At 31.7% G+C, this 14062-nt stretch overlaps 1 protein-coding gene across 3 annotated transcripts in view; it reads left to right on the top strand.

Annotated features, from left to right (window-relative positions):
- Positions 1-14062, top strand: part of LOC145289890 (peptidase inhibitor R3HDML-like) — a 54871-nt gene that overhangs the window by 22659 nt on the left and 18150 nt on the right. For 2 of the 3 annotated variants that reach the window (XM_080136447.1, XM_080136446.1), the window contains exons 2-5: positions 6251-6295; positions 8585-8749; positions 11702-11917; positions 13128-13243. In XM_080136447.1, the coding sequence (XP_079992573.1) occupies positions 6290-6295; positions 8585-8749; positions 11702-11917; positions 13128-13243 (503 nt within the window). In that variant the 5' untranslated portion in view covers positions 6251-6289. The remainder of the gene's footprint in view (positions 1-6250; positions 6296-8584; positions 8750-11701; positions 11918-13127; positions 13244-14062) is intronic. The other variant, XM_080136448.1, reaches the window with a different exon arrangement.

A 14062-nucleotide genomic window follows, 5' to 3' on the forward strand; every position in this document is an offset into this window, starting at 1 on the left:
GTGTGTATATGTATATGTATGTATATATATATATATATATATATATATATATATATATATATATATTAGTTTCATTAGATATCCGCAGTCATAAATAAATTATAGAGAATAAAAATCCAGAAAAAATTGAGATAATTTAATATTTATATTAAAAAAATGGCAACAGTTATTCTACATCTGTATTTCCATTGTCAACGTTAGCTTAGTACTGAGTGATCTAAATTTCTGAGAATTCTAACCTGGGTAGAATTTTTGGGATGAACTAATATTTATGAAAATGGAATTATTTTACCAAACTATTTTGCACCTATGAGTATGTCTACTTTTATTTTCCAATTGTTAACGTAAGCTTACTTTTATTTTCCAATTGTTAACGTAAGCTTAGTATTATTAGATTCCAATTGTTAACGTAAGCTTAGTATTATTAGATTCCAATTGTTAACGTAAGCTTAGTATTATTAGATTCCAATTGTTAACGTAAGCTTAGTATTATTAGATTCCAATTGTTAACGTAAGCTTAGTATTATTAGATTCCAATTGTTAACGTAAGCTTAGTATTATTAGATTCCAATTGTTAACGTAAGTTTAGTATTATTAGATTCCAATTATTAACGTAAGTTTAGTATTATCAAACTTGCCTAATGCATAAGAGAGATGAAGAATCATTATTTAAAGCAATTGTCGCTCTGAAATGCTGATGTTCATTATTAGATAAATGTAAAGTACGAAACATAATTGCGTTTGATTCATACTAATAAGACATAGCAATTAGATTAGGATCAGCCTTATTAATGGCACAGCTCTCTACAATACTGATGCGCTGATTCCGAGTGTCTTCCTCTTTATAAGCGTATTATTAGATTTGGTCAATCGATAATTCTTCATATGACATTGTTGGAGTGTTCTTTGAATTGAAAATAAAACATTTTTTAATTAATTCATGGGTTGAGTTGATGCGTGTTTGTAAAGTATATGGAATATCAGGTGTCTTTTAAATGCATACATTTAGTGAGAGAAACTCGTCTGTCATTTATACTTGACATCTTCCCAATAAAACATAATCATATCAGTTAGTCAACACTTTATTATGTACTAGCAGGCCAGTTGGAACTACCCGGCCGTAAATATGCTTGGATATGATATTTTAATGTATGCATATTTATTATCTATTATTAATATATGTATTTTTATAGGGACAATTCTCCATCGATGATTATAGTACTAAAATAGAGTAGCGATTTCAAGAATTAAAAAATATGACTCGGGTGCTTCATCTAGAACAGAAACTAAAACATTTCGCTTGCCAGAGGTATTCATTACGATCTGACCCAAGGAAATCTGCACATCTAAACTTAAAAGATTAACGCAGTTAAACGTATAAATATTAAATCGACTCCAGCTTATCAGATTTTAAATTTTCAATTTTTCCTCGTTAGCGACTGTTTTTCCTGCTTAGACTCAAATCAAATTCGTTCTACAGGTCCGGATATTCCATATATCAAGTTTTAAGTCTGTAAACCAAAAATTGACAGAGTAGTTTTATAAAGATCGTTCCGTAAACATACACACGTAAAAGGTCATATATATATATATATATATATATATATACATACATACATATATATATATATATATATATATATATATATATATATATATATATATATAGAGAGAGAGAGAGAGAGAGAGAGATGGATAGATATATGTTTTATCCGTGTTAGAAGCGTCGAGTGAAACTTAAATTATAAAATAAAATACTTATCGAATACGTTTGAAGTCAAATTACAACGCAAATCTTTTGAAAATAAACAAGTGTTCATTCTAATATATATTTCAGAGTATCGTTCTCTTGTCAGTATATATTAAAATAGACACTTGTTTATTTTCATAATTTTTGCGTTGTAATTTGGCTTCAAACGTATTTGATACGTATTTTATTTTTAAATTCAAATTTCAGTCAACGGATAAAAAAAACTAAAAAAAAACTACCCTGATTTTCAAACTACGCAGCCAAGCGTATTCTTCCGGCATTTCCAAAACAGCACCGCAGTTAATATCACGTGGACTCTTAATTCAACTTTCCTTTTATTTAAAATCATGACGAGGAAAAAAAGAAAAATAAATATAAAATAGTGACGAGGGAGCGATGCTCCGAAATATTTATTAGAAATAAACACTTATTCATTTTCATAATTTTTGTGTTGAAATTTGGCTTCAAACGTATTCGATACGTATTTTAAAATTCAAATTTGAATCAACGTTTTAAACATGAATATAACTTGGACACTTTATTCAATTTTCTTTCAATTTAGTATCATGGCGAGGAAAAGGAGAGAAAAAATTACTGACGAGGTAGCGAGCCTCAGAAATATATATTAATAATAAATACTTGCTTATTTTCATAATTTTTGCGTTGTAATTTGACTTCAAACGTATTCGATACGAATTTTTGGGCGGTCGGGTTCCGATCCTGGCTTGAGGTAGTTACTTGTCTAGCCACACTGATGAGCTGTGAAACAGCGAAACAGTACTGTATGTGGATGACTTTGAGCATATTGGGAACTGATATACAAATTATATATCGTATGAAGCGATGCTCTTTGTGTAAACAAATTGAGCTTAGGTATTTCGACAATGTCAAAACATTGTTAATTCACTGTCCGCATAGCAGAAGCCGAATAGCGCAACAATTAGAAGCTTCGACTGTCATTTGGGCGGTCGGTTTTCGATCCTGGCTTGAGGTAGTTGCTTGTCTAGATACACTGATGAGCTGCGAAACAGTACTGTATGTGGATGACTATATATATATATATATATATATATATATATATATATATATATATATATATATGACTTTTCTGAATCCCATATAAATAATTTACTAATCTGTAGTTTCATTTTTTCTTGCAACAATATTTTACGTGACTAATCTGAACAAATTTTAAGCACGTGTCTATGTATTTCCATGTACTAAACGCTCTCTTGATTCATTTCTCCACTTTATATAAATATTAAAATTGTAAAATGACTTTGGCAATCGCCAATCAGAAGCGAACTAGAAAAGTTATAGATGTTACGTTATAGATGTTACGTTATAGATGTCCAGTATGTTAAAGTGAGTAAGAAGATGAATAATGAGTGCGGGTCGGCATGTGAAGTGATTATGATGATGAAAGACTAAAACCTCTCGTGAGGCCAAAGTCTGTATTGTGTCCGATCACTTAATCTTATATAGCACGAATATTTTGTTTCAATGCCATATTGCGTAAACACATGCAAAAGAGAAAAAAATAAGAAGTTAAACAATTAACTTTATGTATACTGTTATCAGATTTATTTGACTCATATGATTCGTAAATGTTAAAGAAAATGTAATAAAATGAAATGAAGAATACAAAGCATGAATGATGTAAGCGGCTGATAGCCTAATGGGTTGTGGCTGTATGTGTTATTTGAACCTTATTCTTTTAATCAGTTATTACGTAAATCGATAATGTGAAAAAAAAGTTACTGGAATAGTAAGGAAAAGGATTTGTTCGCAAAAGAAAGGTGGATCGAACATTCCACATTTTAGTGAACATTAAATAACGAAAAGATAAGAAAATTAATGTGGACATTACGTAAAAAAAGATAAAAACAAGTAAAAAAAAGACAGACACGCAAGAATTGGTTGGCACAGTTTATTGATATAGAGATATATCAGTCCTACTTTAGTTCCTTTTGAACTAATAGCCTCAGTCTATTAGGATACAAAATAAAAGATTTTGGCGGGTTTTTGTTATTTACACATGAACATGTACAAGACAAGAAAAATTGACCACAAAGGCCATTCACAAAGAAAGGTTCATCATTAATCGTAAAGGCATGTGCAGAAATTGTAACCTACCGATATACACAAGCACTGGCCGTAAACTGCAACAGTAACTAGTGAATAAACAAAATCATAATAGCGTAAGACATAAACATAGACATAAGATTAATGGTCACATGATTTCATTAATATAAATGTGCAAACAGTTCTAATTCATTTACATTTGAACTGATGTCATCAGGGCAAAAAATATTTGCCAAGTACGAAGTGCCATCAATAAGTTTCCAGACATTTTTCATATGAGCAATTTTAATGAGAGTACACACATAAAACTCTAGTCCTCTTACGCGACTTATGCATATTTTCTACGATGTACACTTGTTAAATATTAAAAATTTTGTTTATGTAGATGTTTTGGATCCGGTACTGTTTTTGTAAGATATAGTTATCTGCGTTCGACCCTCCTTATTGCTAATTATCTAAGTTTTCCATTATTTTTCTACGTTTTGTATACAGAAATACTAACATTGAATTTATTTCCACTGAATAGCGTTTAATAGAATTATTTAGTCATTAAAATATTAAAGATCCTATTCCTCTCTTATACTTGTACGAATTGCCTACAATAAGTTTCCTACCGTTTTTCGTATGAGAACTTTTATTGATAGTACACACATGAATTCTATTCCACTTCGAAGGCTGGAATGCACTTGTTCAGTTCCAACCACTTCTGGAAGGCTCCGTGGAAATCCTCTTGTGTGAACGTGTCAATGACCCTCGTCACTGCCCTTTTCATCTCCTCTGTTGTCTCTAAAGTTTTATTTGAGCTTATGGAATAACCAAAAGTCACAAGGAGTAACGTCTGAACATTAGGAAGGGTGAAGAATTATCTTGATGCTTATCTTGGTCAAGTAATCTGTGACTAGGATGGAGATGTGGACTGCATCCTTGGGACAAACTTCGCGCAAATCTATCGTATCTTCTGTTCCTCGCGAATAATTGAGTGTAGTTCTCACACTGACATCAAACTGTGAACTTAATGTCTTTATAGACACACGGCGGTCCTTATTCATGAAATTCGTTATTTGGCCAATCAACTCTGGTGTTCTGACTTCCTTACTGCTCCCACACATCTCATTATCCCTAATAGATTTTCTTCCTTCCTTGAATCTCTTATGCCACTCAAAAACTGATGCTCGATTCATGCAAAATTGTTCAAAAGCAGTCTGAAGCATTTTATACGTTTCTGCGGAATTTTCCAAAGTTAAAAACAGAATTTTATTGCATACTATTCTTCTAAAGTGTCCTCACGTCCAGATTTTATTTTTTAAATTCACCAGCCGTAACAATCAGACTTTAGTAGGGTGTGTTTCAATCACTGCTGCAGCTGTTTATTTGAAGCTGAAATAATAATTAATAATCCGTCAACTCATAAAATGTATAACAATAACATACTAATTTTTCAAGAGTCTATCACAATTTTAAATACCTGTACAAAAGTCTGAAAACTTACTGAAGGCATCTCGTATGCGCAGTTAGTTATGCAAAACCGTGTATTAAAAAAGAAGAGTTGTACACTTCAAAATTTCCCGTAGATTTTACAAATGTTCACTATAAATGGTAAGAGTCTGCTAAATGTACAAACATGTTTGGATTTTAGATTAAAAAAACACATTAAAAATAAATGGTTATACCTAAGAAAATGAATACAATTGTTTCGAAACTTATTATTCATGTTTTAATTATTATATAAAATTAATTGAAATTTCAGATGACAAACATTTTTTTAAAAAAGTGAAATGTTTTAACCCAGAAGATAAAAATACAATTACTGTCATATACGTAATTATATTAAAAAACTGTACACAAATTGTCATCAAATTAAAGTAAGTTCAATGAAAAGGAGATGCGATAAGATGTGGTTGATTTAAAAATTTATACACTGCTGATCAAAAATTTATGACCGCTTAAAAATCTTTAAAAAAAAAAACTTTTTTAAGGATAGATTTTAAACTCTTCTGACTTAAGGTTACCAATACTACAAGCTAAAAGGTTATGGAAAAAAAAAGCTACGTTCCAAAGATTTATATTTAAGTTTTTGATCATGTGTTAAAAGCCTAATTTAATTAAAATGGAAATTTTTAAATAAAATTTTTGGAATGTACCTTTTTGCGTCCATAAGCTTTTAGATTGTAGTATTAGTAACCTTCAGTCGGAAGAGTTTAAAATCTATCCTTGAAAAAGGTTTCTTTTTAAAGATTTTGAAGTGGTCTTAAATTTTTTAGCAGTGTATAATTAATCTCTTCATCCACGTCTTACTAAAATTAGAAAAAAATGTTGTTACCTCTAATTATACTTTTAATAAAACCAATACGCAACTATCTAATTAACAATCCAATGAATGCATTAATTGCGTTTTCTTTCTTTTTTTGTATACAGATTTGAAATTGTTTACTGGTACAAGCACACATACACAAAATGCAGGTATGTAAGTTTCTGTAAAAAAAAAAAAATAATAATAATAAAAATAAAGAAGTACATTGATTGATAATTTTTCATAATTGGAAAATGCGTGAAAATGAGATTTAATACAGTAAAAATATAGTTTTACATATTGGAGCAAGAACTAAAGGATTCGAATGTAAAACGTTATAAACGCCATTTTGAAAATTACGAAACTATCACTACAAAAAAGTGTTACATTTCAACACATAATCACACCTCAAAACCATGTTCTACATAGTACAGACACGGTGTGTTTTTACTCTCAATTGAAATAAGCTTTTAGTCGAAGTCTATATTTAATATTTGGACAGCATAATCACGCTGACGCACCGGTTCACGTCGTCACCTAAGTTAAGCATCGTTGAGCCTGGTCAATACTAAAATGAGTAACCATTTAGGTATACCAGATACTCTATCTGCTCTCTACTTGGCATTGTTTCCGGTTTCCTGGACTACTACTTGCCACTAGAATCGGGCAGTGTCGACTCAGGAGATGTAAGATTGGTGATAATGCTAACCTTGCTTCACGAGTACCCGTGCATGCACTTTTATAAGGGGTATCCATTGCCTTCTGAGATATAACAAAGGCCATATTTAATATATCCATCATTTTATTTTTTAAGGTTTCAATTTAAATACATTGTAATTATCGTTATTTGCATTCGAACTATTCAAATATAGCTTTCTATATCAGAGCAGGAAAGGAAAATTTCGAATGCAAAACGCAATAAACGCCATTTTAAAAATTATTAATTTATCACCACTGCGATTTTTGCATTTGAACACTTGCCCACACCTTAATATTTTTTCACATAATAGCATACTAGTATAATTTGTTTGCTTTCAATTAAAATACACTTTTAGTTGAAGTCTATAGTTAATATATTCCCCTTTTCATTGTTTAAGGTTTCAATTTAAACAAATTGGATTTATCGCGTTTTGCATTCGAACTATTAAAAATCATATAATCTTCTTCTCTTCTCTTCTTCTATCTATCTTCTATCTTCTTCTATCTTCTTCTTCTATCTTCTCTTCTCTTCTTCTTCTCTTCGATCTTCTTCTTCTATCTTCTTCTATTCTATCTTCTTCTATTCTTCTTCTTCTTCTTCTTCTTCTTCTTCTCTATATAAATAGAATGAACTCATTTTTTCCCGTGGAATTTTGACCTTAATAGGATTAAAAATCAAGATATTTCATGCAAATATAATATGCACAAACGGCAGAACAATATCTGAGGTGTGTTATAGGCTTATTATTTCTCAAATTCCTCGATAATCTTAGATTTCTATACTTTTTCTGCTGAGAAGTCATGGCCAAAATCGGTTAAGATCAATGGAAGTGGTAAAATATTTTCTCTCTAATAAATTCCTCCTCCCCCTGCCACCACTTAACACCGTTTGGGGATCGTTCACAAGGAACAGTTGAGAAGAGAACACCGGTTTGGCTTCGTAGTTCTTTCATGTGAAGTTATTTAAAATCACTAAACTAAGCTGCAGTGCTCTGTGGCGTAGTGGTTAGCGTGCTGGACAATTCACATTATATTTTCACGTTCGCGCCGACCTACCGTAGTCGTTTTTTTTTTTGTTTTTTTTTCCTAAACAACTGGAATGGACTTTTCTTGGTGGCCGAACTGTTAACGTTGCAGATGTTTTTTTTGTTTTTTTTTTTCACACTTTATTTTCCTACTTTTACTCATGACTCCGGGTTTGATCCTTCCTACTTACCTACCATAACATTTTTTAAAACTCCCCCCTCGTCCCGGAAACAAACACTCGGGCAACGCCGGGTACCCTCGCTAGTATATAATAAAACCTTATAAAATACGAATATAATACGAATACGAACGTAATAATAATAATAATAATAATAATAATAATAATAATAATAATAATAATAATAATAAAATATACGGATATACGCATATAATATATAATAAAAGTGTGTACAAATACGAATACAGTGCGGATATGAATGCAATAATAATAATAATAATAATAATAATAATAATAATAATAATAATAATAATAATATTAATAATAATATAATATATAATACAATATACGAATATACGTATATAATAAATCCATGTAAAATACAAAAAAAGCAACAACTGAATAATCAACAGTAAAACGAAGTAATTTTTCATGATCCACAGAAAAATCTATAAATCATTTTTATAAATTTAAATAATTGATTTCTTATCACAAATTAATAAAAATATTTACTTTTCTTATTTAGTTTTTTCTTTTTCTTTAATTTTTTTTCTAGAATCCCAAAAGCTTGAAGATGATTTTCTACTTGTGCCTAGTGTTTTGTGCCGTGGAATTAATTCAATCAGCTACGATGCCACTGGTTGGAAAAGATTTAAAATTTGCCCTGGATTACCACAATGAACTAAGAAGAGGCGAGCATGCGTCAAACATGATGGAACTGGTAAGCCATTATTTACACTAACTACTGACACAAATATCAATAAAATAGTTTTTATTTTAATTTCAACTAATTTACTCATTCATTTAGTCATTGATTTTGCCATTGTGTACATTGGTTTCCCTGATGTCTTTCTAGTTAGAATTATTTCAAAAAGATGTCGCATTATTACAGCATGGACTATGTTAAGGTTACCAATATCCTAAGTAAAAGTGTTTCTGCTAAACAACCTGGATTCGAATCTGGTACATTTATATTATTTGGATTCCTTGGACTATTGTTCTCATTTCGAGCGTCATTTTCACAGCGGTTCAGTCAATATAACCTCCAAACATCTTCAACAGTATATTCTCAAACTCGGGGATCTTTCTGTCGAATTATGGAATTTTCTGTTGAACTCGGGAATCTAGAGAAAATTTCAAACGAAACCCTATATTTAATTCACGAGAGTAGCATGCTTTCGTTCCGCCAGCCATGACTGAATAGACGTCCTATGTAATTCGCAATTCTATTTGTCGGTCGCTTACAGTGAGAATTGAATCTTAAACCTTCAGAAGAATAACACTTTTACAATTGAAACTTTCCGAGTACTCTACCCAATGCACCACGGGTCCTCGCGCACGATGTTGAGAAGAGTAGTCCAAAGAATCCAAATAATACGAATAACCAATCACATCTCCAAAATTCAGAAACGTGCTACAACCAGTTTGTCAGTCTCTGCATTACAACACAGACCACTTGAAAATTACCAATATCCTAATTAAAAGTGTTTCTGCGGAACGAACTGAATTCGAACCTGGCACAGCGAGTTTGTCAGCCACTTAGACAGCGTCACCTCTTACTTATATACTTATTTGATAGCTACGTAAACTTTGTGTTTTGTCTTTGTCGTTTTTGTTGTAAATTATATTGTTTAAACATCCTTCAATTATGTAAACGCGTCCGTCAAACTAACTTTTTTTTTACCTAAGTCTATTTAAGTGGGTCTTCACTATTTTATATTTGCTGTAGATTTCGTTTGCAAAGCCATTCTAGTCTTTTATCTCTGTCTAGCAACATATTTCTTTGTTCTTGTTTTGTTGATTGAGCTTTTCACATATATAATTTGAAGGGATTCAAACATATTTTATAATTGCAATGTGTTCGTCTTACTGTACGGGGATATAATTAAAACCGAAGCCCCATACAATGATCAAAAACAACCTTTCACGAGCACAATGTTATGTAAAATTAAATAGTAGCAGTGAATTTGTATCATACCTTTTATAATAATGTGTTGGGGTCTGGATTCGAGCTTGTTCTACTTTATTTTAAATTAGATGGAAAATTAAAAATTAACAATAAAAAATGTAATAATGCTTTCAACAGTGAAAAAGTCTGTTCTACATCACACTATTCGATAACTCGATTGAACATAAGAAACATGTTCTCTTAAACAATATAAAATGGAAGCTTTTATTCAATGTTAACTTCATTTGGTCGGATTTACTGTTTTAACAATGAAAATATGTTTGGATATTTTTTCAACCCTAACTCACCGACTTTTGTTGTTTCATAAACAAAAACATAACCCCGCCCCAAAAAGTTTGTTTCAATTTTCCTTCACAAAATAAAAAAAAATACTTGACAAAAAATCATCAAAGATATTTGCTTAAAATTATTTATTGGACAAAAATCAAAGAAATATTTGCTAACACTTATTTATTTGAAAATAAAATGCTTAAAAATTATTTATTTGACACAAAGAAGAACACACCTTTTTTCACGCAGTTAAAAATTAAAAATTACGGTAGGTTTTTGCTTTTTTTATGCTGATGTTTCTGCATTTAAAATTTTACTATTTACTTGTACATAGCGTTGTTATGATTTCATCAGCAACGCTCGGCATAATCTGGCCGTTAACATCATGCTCCGGAAAAAGCCGAGCGAACGCTGAGTTACGTCTGATTCAAAGGATACGTACCGCTATTTCTTTCAACGGTGATTTAATTTAGTCGCATGTGCTTTTTTTTTTTAGCAATTCAGGTTTCGATCTTAATATGTCTTTCAAATGTTTCAGCTGTTTAAATAATGAACAAATAAAATACGAGATTAATTCTACTTACAAGTAAACGTATCCAACATATTTTCCAAATTTTGGCAGGAGATATTTTCCTCCTTTAATGAACAAATCGAAATGTACTGTCATTACTTGTATTTTCTGCATAAACGTTAATATTTACGTATATTAGATTATGTGTACACTTTACTGAAATTTTAGATGTTTTAAAGGAATTATCATTATAGATTTTTGTGAAATTTCACTCCACAATGGAAAATCTATGGTGAACTCCCACCGTTTAAAAATAGATAAATCTATCTCCATATTAATCTTTGCAGTTAATATTTGGAAATTTCATTGAGGAATATTGGCTAAAAGCCGCGAAGTTGTTTGACTGTAATCAGTAAGGCTATGACAACAACATATTCTTTTCATTGTTTTGACTCTCGGGTATATATCCGATACAGTAAGACGCAGTTAATCAACCGAGAACTACATCACACTATATAAAAACATATAAGATAACGGATACACATGTGAGAGTCAAAACAATGAAAAGACTATGCTGTTGTCCTAGCCCTAGTAATCAGTCAGTCTTTCTATCAAGCATTAAAAAGGTAAAGTGATCAAGCATAGTTAAGGGAAACCTGAAGGCTCCATTTTTTATTAGCTACTACATCTAAGGCGCCCTCTCTTTCACATGATTGGTCCAATTTATCCTGATTTTTATTTTATAAGGTTTAGTGTTTCTCGAAAAGGCATCAAATACTATTTTTGGCTCTTTAAAATTACTTGACCAGTATTTCCCTACTATTAGTGCGTCACAAACATGATCGTACATTTATTTCCTGATTTATTTGTTTGTTTATACACATCCGCCCTATGATTATATATTTCTATACTTCTCTCTTTAGAAATGGAGTAAACAGCTAGCCAGCGAAGCAGGCGCGTGGGCTAAACGTTGCAACTTCGAGCATCAAATGAAAGGCCGAGGTGAAAATTTGGCATTTAACAGTAACCCAGGTACATTGCACGAACGCATCAAGGATGCCATGGACGCCTGGTTTAGTGAGAAGAAAGATTTCAGTTGGGCATCTAATAGCTGCTATACTTCCTGTCATTACACGCAAGTAAGTATTGTTTGTTTTGTCACTGTTATTGCAAACAAGTAGCTGGGATTATTTAGCTTTTTATTGTCTGCAGCAATTTCCATAAAAAAATGTTGTTATCGTGGCTGGCCTCATAAAGATGTAAACATGAAATATGTTACTGCCCTTACTATTATAGATATGAGGCAGCATGCTTATCTAGTCAAGTTTCAGCCGAGCCCCAGGCCAAGTGTAGTATCTGTTCCGGGAGATATTGCAATCAATGACCATATGTGGGGAAAACCCCACATATAAGACCATTGCCCTTGTGGCAATCAGTTATTGGTTAATGTAGGGGAAACCCTTCATACCAATTGTCACTATCCAGCTCCCCTACTCACCAGGGAGTTGGTCCCCATTCCCCCAATCTCTCCACATTAAAAAACGGCCTTGTGCATAATTTACTCAGTGGGGAAGCAAATAAATACACAGCATGCTTATCTAGTCCTTGCAATTGCAAGATAAACAGATGTCATATAGCTGTTTTAGTTACTATCATCAAAAGCAAGTGAGAGTTATGGAGCCGCTATAAATACTGCTATGCAAGCTGTCATAAACATGATGATTGTATACCAGTTATTGCACCCAACAAGTGTTCTAATTTCCGCCATTACTGGGGCCACGACAACAGCATATTCTTTCCATTGTTTTGACTCTTGAGTATATATTCGTTAATATATGTTTTTATATAGACTGATGGGGTTCTCGGTTGATTGACTGTGTCTTAGTGTGTCGGATATATACTTGAGCGGCAAAAGAATGAAAAGAATATGCTGTTGCCACATCCCTAGTAATGATGGAAATTAGAAGACTTGTCGGGTGTAATAACAGGTATACAATCATCATGACAATTGTGCATAATAACAGAGACAATATATTATTCATAACAGTTAGCTTGCAATAGCGGTATTTATAACAGTTCCATAACTCTCATTTGCTTTTGCTGTTGTCTCAGTCCTAGTAATTACACGCAATTCTGGTGGAACAATTAAAACAATTAAAATAAATCAAAGATGTAATTCAATTCTAGTAGTCACGAAAAACACACACAAGCACACGTGGAGTTGTTTTTCGTCAAATAAGTCTAGTATATTCATGTATTTAATTATATTATAAACGAATAATAAGCATAATGCATAATTAAAAAAATAAAATAGTCATCTTAATTTTGTGTCATTTTTAATGTTTTCAGATGGTTTGGGCAAATACCACCGAAGTTGGATGTGCAATGGAAAAATGTGGTTACTTGAATGCGTTTGGAAGAATGATTAAAAATGCTTTCTATTACGTCTGTTTTTACAACCCGATGTAAGTGTATCTGTTATTAATATGATTCAATATAATATTCGTATATATTAACATCGACTTCAATAAGATACAATAAAAGTGTTGTAGAGATGTATAACAATAAAATAAAAATACAGAAAGGCAATTATATTTCGATCTAAATCCCATCGGGTAATTTATTTAATTAATTTCTTGAAGAATTATTTTCCTGTTGTTCCTTGCTTTCATTGCTAAAAATAACTTTCGACTAATATGAAAAGTCATGATCTGCATCTCACCAGAGGAAGTTCAGACGGTGCTTTCTGTTCTTTACAGAAATCATTGGCTTGCGTTTTGCAGAACAACCCCACAAATGTAATTCCTTTAATATTTTTTAAACTGTAAAAAGAGTGCACATTTTTACAAGATTACACTTTTGTTGGATTTGGGGAGCTGTTTCAAATCTGTTTCTGGGTCTGTGGATCTTAATAGCATTGTCTACCTCGTAAGAAGTAACTCTAGAACGACCAGATCTAGGAGCATCATGATCACTGCGTGTTTTTGGCGCTTTTTCACAGTTATTCGTACAGTTTTCTCATCACATTTCAATCTGCAGCCGATTCCTCGATTGGATAAACTAGAAAGGTGGAAATTAATGAGCTCTTGACGATCACTAGAAGAAGTTGAGGCATATGGACTAAATGTTATATTGTATGCCCTGGGACAATTATAATTACGATTAGAGATACTTTGTTGCCTAAAAGGTGGATATTTTAAGTTGGTTTTAAGCTTATTTGTTGCTGCAGAGTTTCTTTTTGCCTTCTCGATTTGTAGTTAATTTAAAAAAAATTTATTTTATAT

This window comes from Euprymna scolopes, chromosome 2 (assembly GCF_053919585.1).
Source record: "Euprymna scolopes isolate OS-2025 chromosome 2, ASM5391958v1, whole genome shotgun sequence".
Classification (NCBI taxonomy): Eukaryota; Metazoa; Mollusca; class Cephalopoda; order Sepiida; family Sepiolidae; genus Euprymna; species Euprymna scolopes.